Source organism: Gouania willdenowi, chromosome 3 (genome assembly GCF_900634775.1).
Source record: "Gouania willdenowi chromosome 3, fGouWil2.1, whole genome shotgun sequence".
NCBI lineage: Eukaryota > Metazoa > Chordata > Actinopteri > Blenniiformes > Gobiesocidae > Gouania > Gouania willdenowi.
This window is the reverse complement of record NC_041046.1, coordinates 42,208,052-42,235,933: the sequence shown is the minus strand read 5'-3', so window position 1 is coordinate 42,235,933 and position 27,882 is coordinate 42,208,052. Positions and strand designations below refer to the sequence as shown.

General features: G+C 38.0%; 1 protein-coding gene across 1 annotated transcript in view; it reads right to left on the bottom strand.

Moving 5' to 3' along the window:
- The window catches only part of LOC114460674 (SH3 and multiple ankyrin repeat domains protein 2-like), a 284,910-nt gene that overhangs the window by 146,608 nt on the left and 110,420 nt on the right, over nt 1–27,882 (bottom strand). The window contains 2 exon segments of the mRNA XM_028442602.1: nt 8,515–8,581; nt 27,745–27,822. Coding sequence (XP_028298403.1) covers nt 8,515–8,581; nt 27,745–27,822 — 145 coding nt within the window.

Sequence of the window (27,882 nt, the reverse complement as noted above, 5' to 3'; positions counted from 1 at the left end):
CCACTCTAATTTACAACTTTTAACCAATTTCTCTGGTTTTAAAAATCCCATTTCACCACCTTTTCCACTATGTATTCCATCACTTTTACCCCAAACAAGGATTTACATCATTAAAATGACTATATACAATGTGCAAATAATACAAACGTTCCTGGATAACAGTGGATATTATTCAGATAAATAAATAAATGTGGTTATCACAGATTTATAAAACAATAGACCATCGTTTTACTGACTTTATGGATGAACCCCAAAAATATCTCCCCTTTATTCCCCCTTATAGATGGTTCTGTCTCCACATGACTGTTCTTCAATGTTCATGTCTGAGTTCAACCACCTTCAGCTACAGTGGGGGTCCCCGCTCTCTGGGACCTTTATTTTGGGGTCCCGGGCTGAAAAGGTTGAGAACCCCTGGACTATAGTATGTCAATGTGACATGTCCAACACAGACCAGGATGGTGCTAGAAGCCAAAGCTAAGATGTTTCATCAACGATGACTGACAAACCGTGCATTGTTTGAACCTTTTCTCCAGGATAATTGCATGATTTCACTGATTGAATAAGATTGAAGTGTTTAACTGCAGCACAAAGAGCTTCTTCTCATTGTTGCAAACACACTTCCCCACTGAGTCTTTGAATGTTCAGCGATTAACGACAGAATATAGGTCGCTCACACACACACACACACACGCACACACGTGTTAACTGCATGAAGTGGGTGGGGCTTAGAGCACAAATGACTGTCAGTGCCCTCTGAGAAGCTGTCCCTTCTCCTCCAGCGGTGTCACATCGCGTCCTACTTCACGGCCTTCTTCATCCTTGTGGAAATCAGTCTTTAGCCACCGAGGTTAGCCACATAGCTGATTATATAAAACGGGGGTTCTCAACCTTGGTGTCAGGACCCCATTTGGGTTCGAGAGACACTTTTTTTTGGACAATTTGAGCCCTTTTTTTTTTTACTATTGTCTGCAACTACACCAAACTTGCCATATTTTAACCTATTTTCATAATTTTTCTTATTCTTTTTAATGCATTTTTGCTACATCACTCTAATTTCCATTACTTCTCCATCAAGTTTCAAGGCCTTTTCTGCACATTTTTTCCACTTTCAAGACATTTTCAGTATTTTAAACCCTTTCAATCACTTTTCCACCTATTGTCACACATGTTGACCCATTATTATCACTTTTAACCTCTTTTCGCCATATTTCATGCTTGTTTTAGCCATTTTGACCACATTCGCAATTTGTCATTCCCATTATTTGCCAACTAACAGTAGTAATAGTTTAAACTAACAGTTCTTAATTTTTAAATTGTATTTCAAAAGTAGAAGCCAATATTGACACTTTGAACCCTTTTTTTTTTTACTGTCAGTTTTTGGCCACTCTAATTTGCATCTTTTAACCCCTCTGTGGTGATATAGAATATTGCACCAATCTGGTTAGCATCGTGATGAGAAACAGCGCTGCTCTGCTCCTAATTCTACAACCAGATGTCACTTCATGCTCAGACGTGACATTTTTAGGTTTTGATGGTCCATCAGAATATTGGAGATGTATCGTTGACTCTGTGGGCAAAGAGGAAGCCTTCACTGAATGTATATTTCAGTGGTGACCCTGAGCAGAGCCTCTGCTGCTCAGTGAATGCTTTGTTGTCTAATACAGTAATTGAAGTCCGATCCGGGCTGATTGTGTACCATGCACAGCAGATTATGGGCTGGATTAACACAGCAGGGAACAACAGCTGCAGGCCAATTTTGTTTAAGAACCAGCTTTAAGTCAGAAACTAAATAAATAAAACAAATAAAAGCTTTTTAAATGGCTGAAGAACAATGAATATATATGTAAAATTACTCCTCCTGTTGATATTTAAGCCTGAGCATCATTTAATAATGTTCCCATGACGTTAGAGCAGTGGTTCCCAACCTTTTTGTTGTCGTGAGTCCATTTTTTTTATCAGAAATTTCTGGCGAACCCAGAAACTTTATTTATTCATTTATTTATTTCTCTAAAATTAAATTTTCTGATCTTTTTTGTTAAATGTGTTACAAATACAGAGTAGTAAGAATTAGAGCGCAAAGTGACAACATGCAACAGTTCTAATATGTTTATACTGGATTTTATTTTGAACTAGATTCATATTTGAGAGAGTAAAAGTATAGAATACAGCTGTTTTTAGATTGAATGTGATGTTTTTAAGAAGAATAATTATTTAACCTCTTCCTGCACTGTATATCTATTTCTGTGATATTATGTATTGGTTATTTTAAATATTCAAAATAATGAAAAAAAGATTTTTTATATATATTTAAACACTGCATTAATGTCAACATTTAAAAAAAATTAAAAAAGTAAAAAATTTTAGATTTAAAGTTTTAAAAATTCTTTAAAAAATAAAAAAAAAACAAAAAACAAAGACTCTCCATAATTTATGCCCCTGTCTATAAAAATTCTTCAAAAAAGTCAAATTTTTTTTTTCCTTTCTTAAAGGCGCACATATTTTGTAATACATGTCATATACATTTCCACTATAGGTACTCTTTAATGCAGGCAAACATTGAGCATGTGTGATATAATTGTCCCTCCTTATTTTATATTATACTGTTAAGAAGGAGATCAGATTTGTGCCTAATGAATCTGTTTTTCACAAGGTTTCTACTGCGTTTGCGTGTGTTGATTGTTAGTCATGAACATTCATAAACTTAAAGGAAAATAATGTATACATGTATATTAACAAACTGATGACCTGTTCCTTAAGTCAACAGAGTGAACTGCTGTTGTCCTGTGAGTTTTTCTAATCTTTGTTCAGCTGACAATGCAGTGAGCTCCAACAAACAATGATGTAACAACACAGTGGATTTGTTCAGCTGTTACATCATCATCAGCCACTAAGGAAAGTTTGAGAGCCACGGGGAATACGCACACGCCCCGTGGGCATTTGTGCCCCAAAACTGTGCACTGAATTAAAAACACCTGAATGCATCCATCCATCCATTCATCATCCATCCATCCATCCATCATCCATCCATCCAACCATCTATGAGAAGTAGACAGCTGACTCCGACTAGTTAATAAAGGACTTTTAACCTAGAGCTTGCCTCTTGATTATTGTTGTACTCGAGACCACAGTATCCAAAACCAGAATGCGCTGAGACCCAGTCAAGACCAATGGGCTGGTTTAACAGTTAAAGGGGCAGTATGATGAAAAAAAACCCTTTATAATGATTTTAGGACAGTGATATACTGTACATTCCTTTAGCCTCATTCAGAGGGTCAACGTTAAAAGTTTCCTCCCTCCCTTGTTATTCCACATTTTGTAAAAAGTCAGCTCCAAATGGGCGAGTTGGATTTTTGTCGCATGTGACATCACAACGTGGAAACTCCTCCAATCCTGGCTCCTCCTACCCTATAATAATGTGAGCTCCTCCCTCACAAACTACCTCACAGGTGAAATAAACACTGCAGTTTAATATAGAATATACATTATTGTCATATATGTAAAGCTACATACACAAAATGTGTTCTCTGCATTCAACCCCTCCCTGAGTGCAGTGTAGCGCCAAGGGAGCAGTTCCACTTTTAGTAGCCGTTATACTGCCTTGTATCACCTTTGACTTGATCTGATGTGCTTGTGACACAATGCAATGCAGCGGTTGGACAAAACAAATGATCATCACCTTAAAGCTAATATCCGTAGTTTCTGAGAAACGTCTCAATGTCCCGCCCTAAACAGCTCCACTTCCTCCCCTGCCTCTGCCAATCTACCAGAAACCACGCCTCTACTTTTCTGTACCTGCATTGTGGAACATAACAAAGGCGCATTGGGTCGCATTGCTGTACTGTAGGTCTATGTGTCATTCTTATTCTTTTGGCGATGGACATGTCCCAGCTAAGAGCCAGTTTGCTGTTGTGACGCACGGCCTTGTATCCGTGCACAGTTCCACATTCACTTTGATTTACAGTCTTCGCTACAGGAAGTCGAAGGCTATTGGCTGGGCGATCATGCAGCTTTTTTACATTTGTATAGAGGTCTATAGGACATAAATGTTGAAAGAACTAAATGTATATGAATGACCACCATAGTAAAAGACTAGTTAGGTATTTTTTTGCATACATTATCAGATATCAGCTTTAAACTCACTATTCCTGTAGTTAATAAAGATGAGGAGAAGAAAGTGACTTAGCAGATTAACATTCCGGTGAGTGTTTGAAACAGCTGACTGACTCCACTGCTGCTCCTGCAGCGACTGCTGTGATAAACACACAGCATGAAGCACTGAGGCAGACTCACAATCACAATAGCCACTTAAATATCCATGTGTTTTACTGTAATGTGCAGTTTTTTTGGCTAAAAACAATAACAACAGTGTGTGCATAGTGAAAGAAAATCACTTTGGTGATCACTGATCTCCGTCACAAGGCATGAAGTCAGCGTCTACAGACACGCCCACTCATGCATATTCATGATGGCTCCAAAACAGAAGAAGTGTCATTAAAGGGACTTTTCAAAGGCTAAAACTAAAGAAAACACACGAGTTTGGGAAAATAAACCTCAAATACTATGTTGTTGGGGTTCTTAGAACAAATGGAGATGGATGAAAAATAGCATAATATACTGTAGGACCTTTAAGGCTTGTCACCAGTTCAAATCCAACCTGCTCCATCACTGTGGGATGTTCAGAAAGTCTTAACTTTAACTACTTGTGTTGAACGTTGCTTAAATATAATATATATATATATATGCTAAATATAATTATAATCTAGTAAAGACATAGACGAAGATAAGCCAAGACCATAAAAATCTATTTTAAAAACCATGTCAAGGTTGAACAGTTTAATAGAATTCTCTTTATTTTAGTTTTCTTTTTAAATACATTTGACAGACAAAAACAAGGTGGTTTTTTTCGACTAAAAAATTCTTACAAAAAATAAAATCCTGTCATGTATTTAAAAGCTACTGATGAGTCCAGAATTATGAGAATCATATGTTTATTTGTCAGGTGTAAGTGTTTGGAAGGATTTGTGACTAGAAATAACATGGACTGATGTTGAGTTTTTGTTTGTTTCTGACACAATAAGACACTAGAGAAGATTTCCAATCAGTGAGCTAACGCTAACGCTAAACGTTTGAAGTCAAATTACATCAAGGAAAAGTTCACAATGCTGGTCTTGATGAATAATCCTGAGTCTGGCCGGGTGGAGACCGAGACCACCAGTCATTCTTAATCGCAAACTGATAACAGGACTCCGACTTTTTCAAAAATCCTGCAGTTTTCCTAAATTTCTTGTAAAAATGTTTCCTAAATTGAATAAAAAATGGTCACAAAAGCATGAAAATGTATTGTGCAGCAGGGACTGATATCTGTCTTATTGTTTTAATGTCATAAGATGATACTGTGGATAATTGAAGGTAAAAGAAGGGTTTGAGGCTCGTGCTGCGTCCCATTGCTGGACGGCGTCCACGAGGCGAGGTCAGCAATCGTGGGATTACATCCATAGATTAGACGACTCTCGCTCTTTCCATTCATCGCCTCATCATCATCATCATCATCATCCTCTTCCTCCGTCCGCTGCTTATATACTCATTTATTCATCTTTCCTCATTTTCTCCCGGGCTCTGTAATCCCTGAACTCTCGCTGCGCTCCACAAACTGAAGGCTGGTTTCCAAGTCTGCTCATTTCTCTCTGCAGCCCGCTTGATGAAAATATCACTTGAGCGAGTGTTAAATCAGAGCAGAGAGACTCTGCTGCCATCGAGCAATCTGCTGCCTCTCAAACAAATAAGCAGCGACTTAGCAACAAAGGGAATAAATAGAAAGAAGACAGAGGGGAGGAGGGAATAAAGGAAACATGGATTGTGTTTTTGCATGTCTCACCTCCTCCTCACACAGAGGAAAGTCTATTTTACAGATAAAACATGCACTTTATTAAAGCCTCACCCAAACTCACAGAGATGCTTTATGAGCACCGTGCATGGCAATGACTGAACCTCTTCATATTCAAATGTATCAAATAAATTACAGCAAAACAGTCCCAAAAAGTCATTTTTATGAAGGTTTAATGTGAATATGCAAAAATAAAGGCTTTTTTTCCAGTTTCTGCACCAAAAAAAATCAAAGCACACACATTTAAAGATTAGTGTTCACGTATAAATAAGATAAAAACTCAACAAATGCAAAGAAAGGCACCAAACCTCTGCCTATCCAACTCCAACGAGCGTCCCACCAATGCATCAGGAGATAAAAGAGAAACTAAGGTTTTGGCTGATGTGAGTCTATAAGATGGAAATTACAAAAAAATGCCTTGATTATTATGGGCGTGGCTCCTGGAGCAGTTAAGACACGCCCAGTCAAAACTATAAAATCTCCAAAGAACAATGTTTGACACGTGTGGTTCCTAAACTTTTTCTGTTGCGCCCCCTTTTCTAAAATATGTGATTGCAAATTTTACGTTATTTTAATGAGATGTGAAGAAGAATAGTCACATTTTTTAATTTTTTTTTCAAAAAACATCACTTTTTTTTTCTTTTTAACCCTATTTTAACTCTATTCTTTTTTTTGACACAAAGAATGTGGGGGCGGCTTTCATTTTTGTGACAAAATTAAAAAAGTGTAAAAAAAAAAAAAAATTGGACTATTCTTCAAAGCTCATAAAAATAACAAAATTTGCAATCACATATTTTAGAACAGTGACAAAAAAAATTCTTCATTAAAAAAGGGTAAAAAAAAATAAAGTGACCTTTTTTGAAAAAAAAAAAAAAAAAAAAAAAAACATAAAATGGACTATTCTTCAAATCTTGTAAAAAAAAAAACAACATAAAATATTTTTGGTAAATGGACTTAATTTATATAGAGCTTTATCACCACACTGAAACAGTCTCAAAGCGCTTTACATATCAGCTCATTCACCCAATCACTCTCACATTCACACACTAGTGGGACAGGACTGCCATGCAAGACGCTAGTCGACCACTGGGAGCAACTTAGGGTTCAGTGTCTTGCCCAAGGACACTTCGACACATAGTCAGGTACTGGGATCGAACCCCCAACCTCTCGATCAGAAGACGACCCACTACCACCTGAGCCACGGTCGCCCCAGTAATGAGGCTCTTTGTTAATAAAGTGCAAAGTAAAAAACATTTTTCATGCCACCCACCCCCTCTGTCATGTCAATGTCACGCCCCCCAGTTTGGGAACCACTGTTCTATGCTACGCTAACTAGCTACTCAGTACTCACTATTCCTCTCTGTTCACAATTCTCTTAATCCAACGTACTCCCACAGATTGTAGAGTCCACAGGTGATAGTTTTTATAGAAGGGGCGGGGCCAACAGTGACATAAGAAGCCACCAAAACGTCACAAACCTCAATTTTCAACCAACAGCAAAATAGTTTCAACGTGTAGAGGGCAGTCACTGTAACATTTTACAACAAAATATGCCAAATTGTATTACTGTGACTAAAATGTGAAGAATCAATTTTGTTTTGTTTTTAGCAGAAACAAAGTGGTTAAGAGGTTTAGTTACTCTTTAAAGGCTCCATATTGATTCAAAGCAATAATAGGAAACATAATTTAATCCCATATTATCCATCTACGCTACCATGGCAACCAATGGGTGCCACAAGCGTGAGTTTAAAGTGCTTTTTATTGCATATTCAGCATCTAAATCACCTCCCATTAAACCAGCAGAGCTTATAGAGAAAAGTCTATCAGTTGAGCTCTCTGAGTTGAGCATCTATCAACTTGTTAAACTCGTGGCTCACGGCCCCAATCCAGAACTTTAGAGCATCCAATTTGGCCCACGGAAAAATGTTAAAATGACAGAGAAAACGTGGTTCATTGTGTAAAATACCAAGTGAATTGGTTGTAGATATCTCAGTCGCTCAAAAATACACCAATACAGTGAAAGTCTACAATGTTTGCCATTGCTCACAGTTTTCCTCATGATTATAGCAGTTATTTTTAATTCTCAATGCAAATTCTCATGAAGTTATTGCACAAAATCTCCCCAAATTAGATGCAAATTTGTCACAAAATCATGGAAACTGCAGATCCAGCAGGGACTGATATCTGTGGCTGCCTTACATACTTTATATATCATTTATATATGGAAGTGTAAACTAGGGCACATTAATGTTGGAATCACTTGCTTTCTCCGCCAATAATCTTTGGTCCACTTAAGATGAAACTGTTCCGTATTTTGTCCCCTGAACTGAAATGTGTTCAACACCCACGATTTATGAAACAAAAAGTCTAAACAACCACAGTAAAGTATTTCTTGTGATCAACTGTCAAGCCACAGCTTTAGAACCAGATCCTCTGCTGTCGCTGGACATTGATCATCCCTCCCCGGCCTAGTCGGAGCAGCATTTGTGCAACTTGTGCTCTGCTAATCCAGCAGAGGATTACACAGAGAGGTTATTTAGGATGATCAAACATGGCAGGGTTTGAAATGTATCCCCACGGGGTGGTTAAGGAACACAGCCAGGAGGAAGGAGGAGGAGTTTGCTGCTCACCTATATCCGACTCTTTGTGGTTTTTGATGATCTCGGCCAGCTCAAAGTTACCAGCGATAATGGCCACCTGCAGAGAGAGAGAGAGAGAGAGTTAGAGAAAGACACACAACATGACACAGCTCAAAAACTAAGGCTGAGTTTGAAAAGTCACAATCCATTTCAAACACAGTATGAATAGGATGATGATCGTTCCCACTGAAGTATACTTCCAAGTTTCCCAGGATGCATTTGGAACCTACGACGACAACACTGAAGCTAAATATCTCTGTTAATTCTCCACCTTTGAAAGTTCTGAAAACAATTTAAGTGAGAAAGTGACCAAGTAGAATATCAACATTTGCTCATTTCATCCATAAAACTCACATTTCATTCTGACATTTTGGAGATTTTTTTGGTTAGAACTTCTGGTTAATTTCAAAACAAGAGCCCTGTTTACAAAAGTGTTCAAAAACTATTGGAAAACAAGAAGAGATGCTTTTACTTTGAAAAGTAGATGTTTGCTTTTTCTCCTGAAAGGAGCATAGGGTAGGATTTGAGAAAAAATAAGCATCAATTTTAAGTTTTTTAATGCTAATGGGTGATGAAGCGCTCCAAACCAAAGAGAATGAGTCCACATATTTCTACCTATTGACTTGAAAAGATTGTGTGATACATTTTGTACTGCTGTTACAGTACGGACAGCAGTACAGTTCTGCTGACTGTGACGTCAAATGACGCTGGTGCACATTCTCGACGGCTTGGAGAGTTGTCCCAATAACCCGGAAATAAATAAGAATGAGAAGACAACGGCTTGGAGACTGAAAGAAAAGAAGCACAGTGGACTAAACTACTGTATGGTTCCACAGATGTACGCAGAGGCATGTGCACAGGTCTTACAGTGAACAGTTACATGAATGGCTAGTAAATAAATAACCGTGACACAGTTGGAGTTCAGATCGGGTCACATTTTCTCGTCCGAGTCCGACCCAACAGTGAAAAACTATGTTTTTTTCTCAAAGAAATGACATACAGTATGTACATTTGCTTTAGTGGTAAGCACCGATTTTATTAACAAACAACTGATAATGTCAACATCAGATCAGCGCACGGATAACAAAAGAAAGTGAAACACAACAGACACAAAAAAAGACCCTTCAAATCTATTTACATGGTCAGGGTTCGGTCGGGTGTCCGTCCTCTATCCACAGTATCAGCTCTAGTGATAAACAAACGTGATGTTCCCGCGGTGGCTTGGCTGATGGCTGATGGTGTCACTATGGAGTTCTAGATCCTGCCCTATGCTCCTTGAAGCCGGTCCGAGGACCATTTTACGTTCTGCTCGCAATGCATCATGGGGCAGTTGAGTATGACTAGTGTGGCCACCGTGCATGTCCCCATATAGTATACACCCTGGTATTTCTCAACCTTTTCACACTAATGTGAACGCACTACATACATTTTGACGTCAGATTTAGTGAGTGTACGATGCTATTTCAGCGTGGAAAAGAACATAATGACCAAGTTAGAGACACTTCAAGACTTAACTCCAAGAGGAGACTGCAACATATAAATGAGGCCAGAAAACAAGAAAATAGTCATTTTTTTTTCTCCAAATGATTATTTCTATTAAATAAAAACTAAACAGCAACAGAAATATAAACAAATTGCAAAGTGTGTGTGTGTGTGTGCACCTGCGTTTAGATCACAGTGCACTTGCTTCTCGCTTCCACACAGTCTAATCTAGTGCAGTTGGAGACGTGGAAGTTGCAATTTTTCAAAATAAAATGATTGGAAGATACATGAAAATGATATAGATTTTTTATTTTTTTTTTAAATGTGTTCCGTCTTTGTTGTCCAGTAGTTTTTGTAGTTTCACAATGTCCGTTGATCATTTTAAAATTAAAAATAATAATTTACTCAGTAGCAGTTGGGTGTAGAAATGTAACATATTACATGACTTTTTTTTTAAAACATACTTAAGTAAAATTCCTGATTTAGAAACATACTCAAAAAAGTTAACATAAAAGGAACTCAATTACAGTAACGTGACATTTATAATGACATTTTGCTCTGAATTTCTTATTTTACAGGCGTATTAAAAAAACACTGTATGTTCACATGGCTTTTTTTCAATTTGAAGGTGCTTGTTTACTTTCTATTCAAAGTAAACAATAATAAACAATGCATTGTTTTAAATTGGAAGTACAGCAAAAAGTCCAAATCTTGTAAATGGTGACCCTGCAACACTCAGTCTCTGTAGCATCTTTATAGTCTGAGACTTGTCTTTAGATGAGAGCAGGTGTGAAACTGTAGTGGTTTTTTTTTTTGTTTTTTTTTGAGGCCGGTCAGGCAACCCGGCATAATACTGTAAAAGCGAACAAAAGCCGCTCAGCCAGAGCACTGAATGGATCCAAACAAAGCATAACATCTAAAAACAAGAACCACTACACAGACTGAAAACATAGCAGAAAAAAAAAAAACACAATTTCCTAAACCAAAGGGAAAACTCAATATTACACAGCACACAAAAAAAGTGTTTATTGTTTAGCAGAGTCCCACAAACTGAACCTTCAAAACACAAACACACATAAACGCCAAAAACCCAATTTTGATCAGCAAACATGCAGCACAGGACACAGTCTGGGAGAAAACATACAGTTATGTGTCCACTAGGGGGAGGTAAAGTGTTACAGAGCATTTCCCTCCAAAAAACTGACACACACACACACACACACACACACACACACACACACACACACACACACGCACACGCACACGCACACGCACACGCACACACACACACACACACACAGAGGGAAACCCAGCGACATTACATAAGCGTGTTGACTGGAGAAGAAGCAAACAGAGGATAATGATGATGAAAATTAATTAGATGCATTTACAGAATAACTAAAACTCAACGGTATCAAAGGATGAGATGTAATGCAATGGATACATGAAGGGAATGTCAAAGGAATATCATGAACATCTCGGTCTACTGCCTCTGAATAATTCCTTGTGTTTACAGTTTACATTAACCCTTAAACCAGGGCTGTCAAACTCATTTTAGTTCAGGGTTAGGGTTAGGGTGATCTGAAGTGGGCCACAACTTGGGCCTATAGGTGAAGAAAACAAGTACCTTTAACACTAATGTGTCCTAGTTTGCACTTCCTGGTATAAATGACATGTAAAGTATGTAAAGTACCAACAATATCCAAGCATTAGGTGTCAGATATCTGTCTCTGCACAATCTACATTTACATTTCCTTGATTTTGTGACTAATTTCTACTTAATTTGGGAAGATTTTGTGAAACATTTGGAGGAAAACTGTAGGAAAAATGCAGAGTTCTTTCAACAATTTGCATTTAGAAATAAAAGCCATCATAAGTCATACAAATGTACGTATTTGGGGGTGCTGATATATCTCCAACTGAAATATTTGGTAAATTACGCAATGATTTGTTTCGCCTGTAATTTTTACTTTCTCCTGCGGAGAAAGGGTCGGATATGGTCCCCAGGCCTTGAGTTTGATTGATTGATTATACTTTATTAATTCCTGAGGGGAAATTCAGTTTCAGTTACATCCCGACCAAAAAACATGAGAAGACAATCACATATAACATGGGGGGACAGGAATGGGAGAACTGTGGAGCAGCCAGCAGCAGGGCAGCGCTTCGTTTCGTAGATGAGAAATATGGAACAATGGGTAAAAAAAAAGGACAAAAGCAAACGAGGCCCTTGTAGAGAGGGACACATGCTCGGAAAGGAATAATATCACAATGGCTTTGTTTGAAATGTCATCCTAAAAAATACAGAAACAACCTCTACACTCATCAGCAGAACTGCCCCAAACTTTACAATGGCATCCAAAGGCTTTTAGTAAATGTTTGCTGACCATTTTTAGATCCAAGTGCCAAATTCAAGGCCTGGGGACCAAACCTGGTCATTTAAACCATCCAGTTTGGGCCACAGGAGAAAGAAACATTCCTAACTAATTCAGTTGTACAATCTCATCCCCTTCAAATACACAAACTACACAATATTTGCAGTTCTCAGACATTTTTGATCTGAAACTGTAGCAAAAACTAAATTGTTTCAAAATACTTACATTTTTCTCAAATTATTCCACAAACTTCATATATCATTTGTACCAAGAAGTGCATCTAGAGCACATTAAAGTAAAAATTACTCATTTTGTATTTGGCCCCTTGAAGTTAAATGAGGGTTGATGAGTGTTTTAGAAGAACTCAGGTAACCACGGTGAGGAGGAAAGACAAGAGGGAGGGGGTCAGAGTTCTCATGTTCATCTGAGGACGCCTTTGAGTTTCCTTTAAAAGACATCCAGAAACCAGGCTCGCGGTATCATTCCACCACCAACACCATCACCACCCCCACACCCGATCGCTTCCTCTTCTCCTCTGGTTGTCTTGGAGACAAAGCGTTGACTATAGGAGAAGGAAGAGGATGGTGGAGGAAGGACAGGCATGGGGTGTTGCTATGGTGAGGCTATAGTTCAGTGATCAGGGGCCACACAGGGTTAGGGTTACTGTAGATGTAGTAAATGCTGCATCAGAAACCAGTTCAATTGGTTTTCAGGGCATTCTGGTTTCTGATGCATTTAATTACTGTTATGATAATGATGATACTATAGATATATATTACGGTATTTTGAAAGAAAAATGCCCCCAAAAAGAGAACATTTAGAACATGAGAAATGTGTTCATAGTAAATATTGTTTTCATTTTATTTATTTTTTTAAATTTTTGAACAATCTATGTTCATAGCTCTAAGCTACAGGGAGCTGAGGTATATACTAAGTTGTTTACTGAAGGCCCAACATGTTTCAGACCCAAACCCGATATATGATGGGCTGGCATGTCAACCAATGAGGATAGCAGATCTTTGTACTACGATCCCACATTTCAGTTTCCTATGTGATGTGGTTCCTGAGCTGAAGCTGAAAATGGAAGAAAAATAAGGGTGCGCAAAAATCGACACATACCCCCCAAAAAGTCCTAATCCAATCAAACCAAAAATCTACAGTGTGCCTATTTGATCATCATGGAACAATTGGTGAAAAAAAATTACACATTATTTTAGACCTAAGTGCATGGGATGTCCTGAAACACATGGAATGACTCTATTGTAAAACTATTGCATCATATCAATCACTTTCAAACATCAGGTAACACATACTGGGGAAATATTAACCTTTCACGTTTCATTCATGATGTTTTGTTCTTTTCAGAAAAAATCTACCATACAAACACTTGCTGATTCAGAAAATGATATATATGTACTGCGTGAGTGAGTGTTGAGTATAATATATTATTATAGTTATATTACCATCAAACGTGTCATTATTATAGCGTCATGAAGCACAATGCAGACTTTGCATTATTAAACGACTCGTCAATCACGCCCACATTTAACACGCAATAACATTCTAAATAATTCAGTGACATTTCATCACAAGTTTTACACCTAAAGTGATTTACACCCTCAGAAATATACGAGCATCACATGTTGGACATGAGGTCGACTTGTATTAACCTTCACAGATTGGCTGGGCCTTTTTTTCTTGTTTTTGGCAAAGTGCTTTAAAATAAACACATTTGTTACATAACTTACTGGAGAATAAATGTGAATTTTCTTTGCCTCCACAAAAAATCTGAGTTTCCACAAACACAGATGAGAATTTGAAAACCAGAAATAAGAGAAACCAAAGGTGTCCTACTGTTCATCGATGGAGATGGAAGCTTTCAGCTTTGGGTAAAGTAACCCAAAGGATGCTGGGAAAACAACACTCCAACTATATAAAATGTGTAAAACTTAAGGCCTGTGGGCTGGGTCTGACTCGCTATGTTATTTTATGTGGCCCGCAAGAGCTTAAAGTGTATGATTGTCTCCAAGCGTACAGTGACTATAAACTACATCTCCCACACTGCATTTTTTTTTTTTATCAACAAAGTAATAGCAAAGCATCCCGCTACTACACTGTTTCACTATTTTTTTCAATGAGTGAATTTGGGAAAAGTCAATAGAAGAGAAAAATTGATGCAGAAAGAAGGAAAAAGTAATAATTGTGCTTTAGGAATAAAACTGGTATATAATTTAAGGCAGCTATCAAAAAGTACAATATACATCAACGTTTTGACACCAAATACTGAGCTAAGAATGGAAAATCAAGAACATTTCTGGAGAATATGAGGCAAACCTGTTTGTGGCACAAAAACACCTTCAAACAAAGTTATTGTAATAACTTTTGTTTGATGATGCTTGTGTTTGTTATTTACTTTAAAAGTTGGATTTATGTTATAATAAAAAATAAGCTAATGCTTGTTATGTTCTTATCTAGTATAGAAAAACGCTCTCTCAACTTGCCTGAACTACTGTTGCATGTGCAGCTATTCTCACCACCTTCTACAGAGGCACTATAAAGAGCCGGAATGTGTGTATTATTTTGGAGATATCTACAACTGAATTGGTTGGTAATTTACACAATGATTCATAGTTTCTCTGACTTTGCGGGTCAAATTAGATGCTTTAAGGGGCCAGATTTGGTGCCCGGGTCTTGAGTTTGACAAATGTGGCTTAAATGAATGCTTTTATATTCTTGCAACTTAAATGATTGTTATTTCCCATTCGTGGCCATGACAAAAACGCAGTAAATGAGTAATTTTTTCCCCACACCTATTTCCGAAGGACTTTGCTGCTAATGATGACTACTGGGAGTTTCTGCTTTGCATCATGTATGGTTGCTATGGTACAAGACCTCTTCAGCTCAATGGTGGGCTGCCAGTATTTACGCCCATGTTTACACAGAGGGCAGAAAACGGCAGAGAACGTTAGAAACTGGCTGCTGTGACGTAAACATGTAATAAACAAAAAGGGTGTAACGGGCAGCTTTCCTGCTGAGGAATGGGAATAACAAGGCAAACGGAGGTAAACGAGGGACTTTCAGAGAGGGAAGGATGGGATGGAGAGATGGTGTGGGGGCACAAAGGGCCGGAAATAAACGGGAGAGGAAGTAGGGAAAAAGACAATGATTATGAAGAAGAGAACTGAGAGGAATTAGATTAGTAGAAAAGAGTGGGAAGCAGAAATATGAAGATGGTGGAGGTGACTGTGGAGCGAAATGATGAAATGAAATTTCAGACGAGGGGAAAAGGCTTAAAGGGTTGCAGGGGTCAGGGTGGAGAGATGCAGATACCGCGTGAGAAGAAAAGACGAGTTGGAGAGGGTGTGTCTGAGGTTTTGTTATCGCCTTCAAAGGCCCTCATCCAGAAAATGAAGCCTCCACAGAGAGGATGATGGGAAGTTTCAGCACCGTTCTATTGAGTGCTACAATTCTTATCAGACCCGATGTGAATTAACATACACGCAGAACCACGAACGGCGCGTTGACACGATAATATCCAAGTCCGTGTCCACCGTGGCGCCCACACAGTATCCTAATTAGGAGCATGTCTCTCTTTGTTTGCAAGCATGTGCTCATGTGCTCCCTAAAACAGGATTCCTCTCTGCTATCGTTGACTGAGAGGAAAACATAATGGAGGAGACTATTTCCCACCTGATGATGCCAGCACATTATGTTACAGACATGCCTCCACCTACATTACAGCTGAGAATAAAAGGCTCCAACCACTATAAAGCATAAAAGCAGATGGAATCCCAGTGTGCAGTCACAATGATGGAGGGATCCATGTTACTGGTTTGGCAGCTGGGACTCACAAAAAATACATCAACATGGATGTAAAATATTCATCCATCCATAACAATAAGTAATAGTACATTTTATTTAATGGCATCATACCATAAATTACATTAAATATATATATATAACATTTCAAATTGCAAGAATGATGAACAAGATTAAAGGCCTTTGCAGGTACAGGGTTCTCACATAGGGGGTGATATAGGGGGGTCCAGGAAATTTTGAAATTTTTAACTCTGAGGACTAAATTTAGTAAAATAAAGCCAAAGTTTGATTGGTTTTTCACATTTTTGTTACTACATTACTTTAAAGCCAAAAGTTATTTGTTGAATTGGTGAAGAAAGGTCATGATGAATGGAGTTAGAGTTACTCATGCTTGGTACAGGTCCTCCACTAATAAATACTCAGAGACACTGTATAAACAAGAAATAACATTTTATTCAAAAGACTGATTCCAAGACGCGCTTTTCAGATTTAAATGAGGTAATATGTGGGACCTGGAGATGCACAGAGACACGGACAAAACCTGCAGTATATCAGGCCCGTTTCAGCCCAGCTACGCTCAACAGCGCTGGGGAGAACCCTGCAGGTGTACAGACAGAGACCAGGAGAATGGGGGGCAAGGGGGGAATAGCATGACCTTGGCCTAGTTCCATCTGCAAACAGCTGGTTTTTGTGTGCAACTTAATGCTTAGTACTCAAACAAACTCCTCCAGTGCTGATCTTCAAATCTGCCTCCTTCATCTTTGACTCGCCTCCTCTCCGTATAAAACCGTAATATTTTGAAATTTACGCAACGTGTGATTTGGAGCTAATGGTTCTGCTGCAGGATGGGTGTGATGTGGTAGGTAGAGGGGGTCCTAGTATCCATCCACCCAAGCATGTTTGAATGAAGTAACCCAACCTGGGACATCACTGTGGGATGTTGAGCAAGTCTCTTAACCCTAGTGCTGTACGTCACTTTGGATAAAGGAAATTATTTGTCATTTAAGAACTCTGCTTTCCATACTTGTAGCTGTGAACTTTGACCTGTGCTCACAGCGCTGGTTGCCTCTTTTGCTCAAAGTGACCTTCAAGCCCTCAGACTCTCAGTCTTTGCACGTAGTGACTTTAATGTGTTTTGTTTGCCGTTATCGGCATCTTTACACTAATGGAACTGTGAGAGACCAGCACACTATAGAGGAACCTTGTTCACATCTGTTGAAGCTACGGAGCTCCAGGCCTGTTTGTCTGTTTCTGCCTCTGCAACTTTACCAATAAACCCTGTGTGTATCTGACCAATGACAGACCTGTGCTACCTATACAATACCTGACCATCATCCAGCAGGACATGAAGCAAAGCAACACAGCACAGACATATGTTTAGGACTGTTCACATTGCACACTCACAATGCCTAATCTCTACATTGTGCTAATATTAGAGGAAGCAATCAATATTATATGTACCAACCAATCAGATAACCTTATTTGTTACTGATTAAACTATTCTGAGGAATAAACCTTACAGTGCAGATCGTTCAAAGGAACAGGAGTTTTTTGTGTGAGCCCATGTGCAATCACATCCTTCTGATTAGTTTGAATGTTTTTCTAATGGTTTGTCTTGATTTCCTTTGAATATGATCCAGTTCCTGTGATTAGGATATCATGTATGGCATTGTTCACATTAAATACATTTCCTTTCAGGGTGAGAATGACCAAAGCAGGACAAAATATGAGATTTAGATGTCATTTTCTGCTTTTGGGCTGCTGTAAACGAGGAAATAATTTTCTTAAAGGGGACATATCATGCTAAATCCACTTTTTTAGCCCTTAAATGCATTTTGTTGTATATTTAGAGTGCTTAGAAGTACAGAAAAAATCTAATTAGTCTCTTCAGGTGCTCCGTAGATATCCTTATATTCTGTTTTGCTCATATTTTTCAATCTGTTTCTATTTTTCTATTCTCTATTACGTTTTTTGAACTATTACATCACAGTATTTGCAGCAAAACTGCCAAATTAGTACATCAACTCCAGGTCCAACACTTCGAGCAATCCGCCATTTTTATTTCTCGCTTTTATTTTGTAGTCCAAGCTCCAGGATGCAGAAGTTACGAGAGGATAAGTCAAAATGTTGGGTTGTTGGATGTAGTAACCCACACGCTTCATTACACCGTCTCCCAGCATCAGAACCTTTTCAAAGTGCCTGGTTGAGTTTTATTTTTTACGGAAATGTACCCACATCTGTAGGTAAGGTCATTTTTGTGTGCGTGAAGCACTTCAATGATGACTGCTTCATCAACCTCCACCAGTATAAAGAAGGATTTGCCGAAAGACTTTGTCTGATTGAGGGTTCAATTCCTTCTATCTTTGGAGACGACGAACAGAGCACTTCGGTAAGCTGTAAAAAAACGCTAAAAAGTGATAAGACGTCCCTGTCATTGTTTTGTTAGCATTAGCAGTTGCACCGTCTTCATATGTTAGCATTGTGTGCTCGTTTTAGATCCTTGATGATATGGCCTACGTGATTTAATTTAAGTCTAAAGTTTTCATTAGTCATTTCATTTTGCCGTTTTTGTCTCCGAAAAGACTGTATTAAAATGCATTTCGTGATGTTAGCTTGGCGCTAGCGTTAGCTTGGTGCTTGTGTTAGCTCACTAGGGTTCTGCAGGTTCATCATCTTCATTTTCATCTCGCTCCGCCGGGTCCGACTCTGGCTCAAACATGTAAGGCTGGATGGACAAGTCTTCTGTTGTTGACATTTTGTAAATAACCTCTGACTAAAAAGTTTATGCGCCGCTACATAGCCGTATCTCTTCTATCAAACTACAAAAATGGCCGAGCAGGGTGGAGTTGAACCGAGTGTCACCTGAAGAGAGGGGGCGGGGTATGGAGTGTCTCATTTGCATTTAAAGAGACCGCACCAAAACGAGTTGCTCTCAGAAGCACATCAGAAAAGGGGTAGAAAAGGGGTGGAGCAATAATAATGAGGAATTCAGACCCAAGCATTGCAGTTCCGCTTTATATAGACCATAACTGTATGATTTATATGTAAAAAGGAAGGATTTAAAACCATGATATGTCCCCTTTAAGGAAAGTCTGAGAGCTTTGCTCTGGCAATGCCAAAAAAATGCCACATGGTCATCTCTGTCCTTCTCATGGTGTCAGGATGAACTGAGACACAGTCAGAGAACCAAATCCAAGATCATGACTAGGGATGGGAACTGATTAAGATTCTAACAAATCAGATTCCATTTTCGATTCGGTTCTTTGATTGATTGATTGATTATACTTTAAAAACCCCTGAGGGGAAATTCAGTTTCAGTTATATCCCAACCAAGAAACATGAAAAGACAATCAACCAGCAGCAGGGCAGTGCTTTGTTTTGTTAGATGAGAACTATGGAACATGGGTAAGAAGAAGAAGTAAAAAAAAAAAAAAGAACGAAACCAAACTTGGCCCTTGTAGAAAGGGGCGGAGTTTGGTATCATGAAAAAACTCCTCAGCAAACATTGTGACAAAAACCAAAAAACACAACATTCAATTCAATACAACAGCACGTTGGAAAAAAGAGGAACAAACAGGTGGATTAGCACGCAAACTTAGTCATTGACATTGGTCTATACCGGCCCATCAAGAAGCTAGAGGCAGACGATGTGAACTGGAGCGAGCTAGTCAGACTCTGTCCCTCATCATGGTCATCTAAACAAAATACATGAGAAGGCATTCATCCAACGCAGGGGTCACCAACATGGTAGCACTCAGACCATGTGAGGTACCCTTGGGCCTGTTCTAACAGGACCACTAATAATAATAAAAATAATAATGCATCAATTTTATATAGCGCTTTCTCATAGACACTCTAAGTCACTTTACAGAATTAAGGCATTATTCTTTCACTCCACACTTAGTGGTGGTAAACTACGATTGTAGCCACAGCTGCCCTGGGGCAGACTGACTGAGGCGAGGCTACCACAGTGGGCCATCGGCCCCTCCAACCACCACCAACACTCACTCACGCAGTACATCATTCATACTAGGCAATGTGGGTGAAGTGCCTTGCCCAAAGACACAATGACACCAAGGAGTTCCATCTATAATCTACTTGCCAGGCTTTAAACTCAAATACAGATGACAGATGCATAACCCTAGTAGAGGAAAATAGGGCTACACTTGGATACGTCATTGTGCCGAATTAAACATTTTCAAATGTGTTTTCGCTGAAAAATTGTGAAAAATGTGCCCTAAAAAAAGATTTACTGTAGATTTGGTGATTGTTTTTTTAAAAAATTGCCAAGTGGATTTTTGAAAAATATGCAACTGTTAAATTGTAAAAATGTATTATGATTAGTTCATGTTGTTAAATATTGGCTAGAAAAAGAGAATCATGAATTCCTATAAAATGTGATAAAAATTAAACAATTGGATAAATTAATAAAAATGTGTTAATAAATAAAAAAAATTGCTGCTAGTTCTCCTTGATTATTTTACCCTTTAATTAAAGTGAAACCATAAAATTTAGTAGCTATTTAAGAAATGTATTTCACAATGGTAGCCCTTTGGATGATTCAGTAACTTTGAAGTAACAGTTAACAGTTAGTAATAGCAGGTTTTACAATGAGCCAAATGGTGCTAATGTGATTGGCAGTGTTAATTAGTTAGTTAGTTAGCTAGTTAGCTAGCTACTGGCTGCAGTGTCAACAGCAGAGGACGTGCTAATGTTGTGAGCAAATGTTTCTGTATACTGGTAAAATGTCCTCCCTTTGATGAAATATCCACTTTGTTAGTGTAGAAAGGTGCCCTGTTGTCATCCTTTCTTGTGAAAAGTAACCAAACTTTCAGGTGTCTGTGCCGCTCGCAGGCGCCAAGTTTCCGGCTGGTTGTGCAGGTTAATGACGTCACCCCGGACATTGAGTAACTTGCGTAAGCTACGTACCGTGTGGGGTGGCATCATTCGCGCAAACTGGAATCGATATGGGAATCATTTGCGAAGATGGCAAATGATTCCAAGAAATTGAAACACTGGGAACACTTGTTCTCAACAGGAACTAGTTTTCGATTCCCATCCCTACTGATATGTGTTTGCAGAATACCATCGTACACTGATAGCTTTTACCAAGGTCTCTTCTTGGAGGCTCTGTTATTGTTATAACTAGCACTATCAGCAACATACAAAACCCTGAGAGCACAGAACAACGACAAATTCATTGGTACACACTGAAAACCTTTGAATCCCAGGCCGGTCTGCTTCCAAAACCATGTGTCTGCATCTGACCAGCAACCCTAAAACTTGACTCTGTCTCATTTCATCCTAAACTGCCATAACACCTACATATACAGTATGTATTTACAAACAATAATACTATCCCATATATGGTTGATAAAATGTAATTGAAACTATTATATATTTTAATCAACTACATCTGTAACAGATTGGACTAACATTTTCAATTCCCATCCATAATAATGACCCTGATACCAACAGTGTGCGAGAACACCCACAACTAACTGACTGACTGACTGACTGACTGACTGACTGACTGACTGACTGACTAACTCAGAGCTTAAAGGTGTTGTGCAGGTTTTCTTTACACTAAGGCTGAAGCTGAGGCTTATTATTATTATTCTGTTCAAAAAACCTGCCAAAGACACTCATCCAGTTTGTCATCTTCTCTCACTCTTTTCCAGTGACGTGCCGTCAGGGTAGGCAAGGTAGGCAGTGCCTACCCAAGGGTGAATTGATATTTTGATTATTTGTTTTAATTATAATATCATTATAAATTATTTATTTTTTCATTTCCAATAGCCTACAGTAGCTATAAGTTTGAAAGTGTCCGCATTTTGTGCTTTTCATAGCCCAAAGGACTAAACAGTGCTATTTCCTGGTACACACAGGGGCTCTGCCTCTGTTCCCATTGTGTGTTTTTACATGTTTGTGCATGCGCAGTCAGTTCCCCAAGATGAAAACCATTAAGTCCAAAGGCAGCGTATTTTCAGCTTTTTCTGAAGTCTGTTTCGTCTGGATTTTGCTTTATCAATATGAGAATCATCATTTGGGTTCACCAACCATTCATTAACGTGTTGTTTCCATGGACAGCTTTGAGCATTAAATCAAAAGTCCTCCCAGATCAAAAACAAATTGTGCTTCTCTGTAACATTTTTTTTATGATTAACGTTTTAATTTCAGCTGTGGAATCAGTTGAGCCTTCATCTCTTCATCTGCTCTGTTCCACGTACTGTTTCCCTTCCTCTTCCAGATGTCTGCCTCTCTGAAGCTCAGCTCTCGGCTTGGTGTGTAGGTGGAGAGAGCAACAATGATATAGATAGTACAAGGCACAGAAGTTGAGTTTTTCCCACTCAACAACAAGTGAGAGTCCAGCGTGTCGAGTGGCTGCTGTTTGAGGCTCTCGCAGCACAATTTCTCCCTGTGTTCCTAAAAAGCTGCTGCTGGAAGCAGCTTGACACCAAAACCTGGTGTTTCAGTCTGTCGTTCTCAGAGGCTGTGATATAAAACAAAATCTGTCCTCCTGCTGCACAAACATTAGTCTTTATACAACGTTGACACATTTAAAGAGCCATTTTTGCACGTCACATATTTTGGGTTGCTATATGCTGTCAGTTAAATTCAATGAACCCCATTTTTCTTTTCTGTCTCAAAGGGATCCTCCACTGTTTTGGCCTAAAATCTTTTGAATGTACTTATTAGATCTATGCCTAACAAAACCATATTCATTTTATTCATTATACTGTCTTTTACAAATGGAACAAGGTTACAGTTTTAGAGCCTGTGTTCCGCCATCTTGAAATCCCATGATTGATGATGTCACATGGCCCCACTGCCTGTAAACATCCCATTGTTTTCTATTGGAGTGAAACATTTAGCCTGATTTTTAAATCATTTAGCAGCTTTCTGATTCAAAATAAAAACATGTGCTGCTTTTGGTTGCTCTAAATAATCAGGAAAAGTAAAAATGTTGATGTAAACTTCTTTCGTTTACCGAAAGGGGATAAAAACAGTTGTGACCCACAAAGATATGTGACTGCAGGGGGTGACAGTTCCAATTCTGCGGTTTCATAGTAGACAGTGAAGCAGAGAAAAAGAGCTCTCCTAAGGGACCTTTACTCTCGCTTAAACTGTGCGCAGCTGATGTTCTGATAGCTTAAGTTAGCAAATAAAACATGGACTGTTGAAGACAAACAAACCTTGAGGATAGAAGTCTTTTTGGGTGGGGGTCCTTGGAACTGTCGCCCCGTCACAGATTTTTTTCACTTAATTTTTGTTTTGGTAAACAAAAGAGGGTTACATCGGCATCTTTAACTTTTCCTGCTTTTTAGAGCAATCAAAAAGCAGCAAAAATTGGCATTTTGACTAAAAAAGCTGCTAAATGATCTAAAAAGCTGCTAAATGATCTAAAAAGCAGACTGAATGCTTCACTCCAATAGGAAACAATTACATCATCAATCACATGATTTCAAGATGAATATAATGATGAATAATAAAATGAGTATGGTGCATGATTTATATTTTTTTTGCAGTATTCAGTAAAATGAAATATGTATATTTCATAGCACATTAAATTCAGGATTTGCCAAATGAAATTGTGCCTAAAATGAGCAGCATTTCTTGCTGCATGATGTTCTGTCTGTTTTACAGTGCAGTGTGAAATCAACCCCAAATCCAAATGAAGGTGTAAAGGTTTTTGGCATTTTCCATCCAACTGTAAAAACAGTGACCTGCTGAATCTGCTGACTAGGGCTGGGCAAGAAATTGATTTAATCGATTTATCAAATTTGTAGCTAAAAACAATTTTTATTTTGCAAATTCAAGTTTTTTTTTTCCCACCACAGTTTTTTTGGACTTTTTTGCATTCTGTCCTTGTGGGTTACCGTATTCCGATGTGAGCACGCCCCCTCTTTGTTTACATGGGTTTACCCTTTGAGTAGGCTATATGTGTGCCACAGGCATGTTTAATTTATTATTCACACTATGCTGAGATGCTAAGGGAAGAGTTTGTTATTTTTTAAATTGTAATGTTATATGTTATAAAATATGTAGTTATATGATTTCTTAATCAGAAAATTGAAGCTACTGTGAAGTTGCTGTTGCACTTTTGCTTAAACCTGGTTAAAGATTGAAATTGTTGAATGAGTCTCATTTACTTTTTATTTTGGGATTGTTCTATGCATTTTAACTCTTGAGGACAATCACAGCAATAAAGTTGTACTTTTTACTATATATCTGATGTCTGCAGTCATTTTTAAGTCCACATTTTAAGTCCTACTGCTGACGAACAATGGTTAAATATAGAAGAATATCCATTATTGAGAGCAATTTAGTTTCACTCTCAAAAGGCTAAAAATTGATTGGTTGATTTAATGAAATCATCATTACAGTGGATTATTTTGAAGGTGCATGTGATCTGACTCCTCCCACAGCTCTCAAACTGGAGTTCAGGATCAAAAGTCACCATGAACTAAAATCAGTGGTCTCTGTTGGGCCTTCACTTCAAAGGGGCTGGAGTGTCTGTGGAGGACAGTCGAGGACCCCGTGGGACTACCTTTCATAAACGCTCACAGCAATAAGCGCTTTTATAACATGGGCGTAAGTTATGAGTCAAACAATCCATGCAGAGACACAGCTCTTTGTGCTATTTTCTCACCGGTTTAGAAATGTTGTTTGAGCACGTCAAACATTTCACACCATCACACAGGTCCCATCCGGCCTATTTCAGCCTGTCTCATATAATCAATAATATAAGAACTCAAATCAACTTAAAAACCCATAAATGTTTTGTCACTACTTTATTTAAATATTATTTACTTATTTAAAACTGAAGAATATGGCGGAGTGACTAATCCATAGAGTTGGTTTTTTCCGTTTTTTATCTTAGTTATGTTTATGAGCATAAATGTATCATATTTATAAATCACTACTTTATTCGGTTAATATTTACTCCTTTAAAATTGAGCAAGTAACTTATATAGTGGAGCGACCTATGGATTTTTTTTCTTTCAGTTATCAGTTCTGTTTATGTCAGAAAGAAAAATCAAATTCTAAAATAGCATAAATTTATTGTGTTTAGAAGTCCATACTTTATTTAATTATTATTTACTCATTTAAAATTGAGTAAGTAACTTATATGGTAGAGCGACCTTTTCTTCAGCCTGCAGCACCATCTTGTTAAATTAAAAGTGAATTGCGGATCAGTTTGAGATGTGAATTAATTTGTTTTTCGACTTTTCACTGAGCTGGGAACCCGTTGAAAGCCTGTTTACATTATTACTACTAGTACCGTGCCAGTCGGAAGTATGTATTCATTTTGTGTATTTTTTGTATAAATATTTAGTTTTTGTGTATTTTGAGCAATTTTCATATTTTTGTTGTCGTTTGGTGTATTTTTCTGTAATGTATGTTTTTTGGAGTCATTTTGTGTGTTTTTGGAGTCGTCTTGTATATTTTTGTGCATTTCTGTACTTTTTGTATAAATATTAGGGATTTAACGATTCACTCAACTCCCGATACGATTCGATTCACGATACTAGGTTCACGATGCGATTCTCTCACGATTTATTTTACAAAATGGGACAGTAGAAAAATGATGACTGAAAAATATTCCTTTATTTTTTGGGGGGAAAAAAACTACAAAAAACTATACTGTTATCCTTTGATTTTTCTCTGTCAAAAGAATCTCTTGATAAACTATTCAAAACAATACAATTTAACTAAAAATAAATCTTGAATGAAATCAATAAAGGAATAATACAAATGAAAAAGGCTTTTAATTTAAATTCTGGTTCTATAGTAAACAATGCAAAACTGCATAATAGTTATTTTTAAAAGTGCAACTGAAAATTTATTTTGTGCCTTAACAATTGGACTTAAAAAAAAAAAAAAAAAAAAAAAAACAGTCATTGTATTGTATTTAGGTCAGATATTTGTTTGGACCAGCAGATGGCGCTGGTAACCCAGTGGTCGGTTGGCATGCAGATATCCATGCAGTGAAGAAGAGATGCTATGCTAGCAGACAGAGCTAATAGAAAAACTTGACTTTTTCAGATATTCACGTAATATTACAGATATTTTTTGGTGCTAAAGGGGTAAGGAATCATTTATGAATATGTTTAAAAGTAGAAGGCGGTCAGAAAGAAAGTATTAACGGATTCCGCCCGCCACCAACACTTCTGGTTAAAAAAAGTACTGCGATTCAATTTTCACAGTATCGATGTGAATCGTGATACCTATGAATTGATTTTTAACTACCTTACGATTAATCGTTACATCCCTAATAAATATTGTTTAGTTTTTTGTTTTATGTCATCATGTGCATTTTTTGTATAAAGTAAAAATTAAAAAAGTCGATATAAACCTCCCCACAGGGGGCGACAGTTCCAACTCTGCTGTTTCATAGACGGCATGAAGAAGAAAAGAAGAGCAATAAATCCAGACTTAAACCATTAAACTAAACCTTCAACCATTTCTGACAAGAACACTGGTTCTTTGCAGCAGACAGATTTTACTTGGGTCAGCATTAATGAGCAGCAGTGCATCCTGGTTGTCTGTATTTACATGTAGGAGCTCTTCTTCTCTTCTTCATGCCATCTATGAAACAGCAGAGTTGGAACTGTCGCCCCCTGTGGTCACAGATTTTTTTCGAGTCACGGATTTAGTTTATCAAATTTTGGTAAACAAAAGAGGTTTACATTGACTTTTTTAACTTTTACTGATTTTTAGAGCAACCCAAAGCAGCACAGGTTGTTATTCTGACTGAAAAAGCTACTAAATGATCCTGAATGCTTCACCTTCTATAGAACTCAATGGACTAAAAGGGGCGATTGGCGTCATCAATGATGTCATTTCAACATGGCGGCGCACAGGCTCTCAAACGGTAAAGTAGTCTCAGTTTTAAAAGTTAATAATAACAAATATGGTGCAAAATAATGTGTTAAGTAGGCATAGGTCTTCTAATACGGACATTTCAAAGGTTTTAGGCCACATTTGTAAAAACAGCGGAGGATCCCTTTAAATGAATATGTTTATATCCTGCTTCATAGGACAGCTGCTCTCTGACAGAGAATGTTTGGTTAGGTGAAACCTGCTAATGGAAAGATATCAGGATGTACTTATCTAGCTTCGTAATAGAGGCAAAACAGGATAATGCAAATGCTTTTAGATTGAACTAATATAATTAACCAGCAATACCACTTCTCACCACTTTAAACTTTATATGATTCATTGTGTTTTTACTGCCCTTGTCAATGAAAATAGTCTGTAAAAGTCACATTGTTGTAAATACAGAACAGAACGGTTTTTATCCGACTCAAAGGCTGCGCCGTTATACAAACTTCACTCTCACTTCTACACATTGTTTAGATTGTCAACAACCGGCCACATGCAGCTGACCTCCACCCTTTCACACAGTTACCATGGAAACAAATGAGCCGAAGGAGAAAAAAATGTGCAGCTACTAAAGAATGATTTCCTTCCACGCTCAAACCACGTTACATTAAAACAGCAGCAAACATCAGCGACTTTTCTTTTTTTTTGTTGGTCAAACCTGAAATGGACTCTGGCTGTTGTAGTTCTTCACTTCCTTATCGGCTCCACGGACCAGCAGGACTCTGGCACATTTATCCTGAGGATGAGGAGAAGATCAGAGCATTAAAAACGAAGCTGATGACAAACAATCCCACAA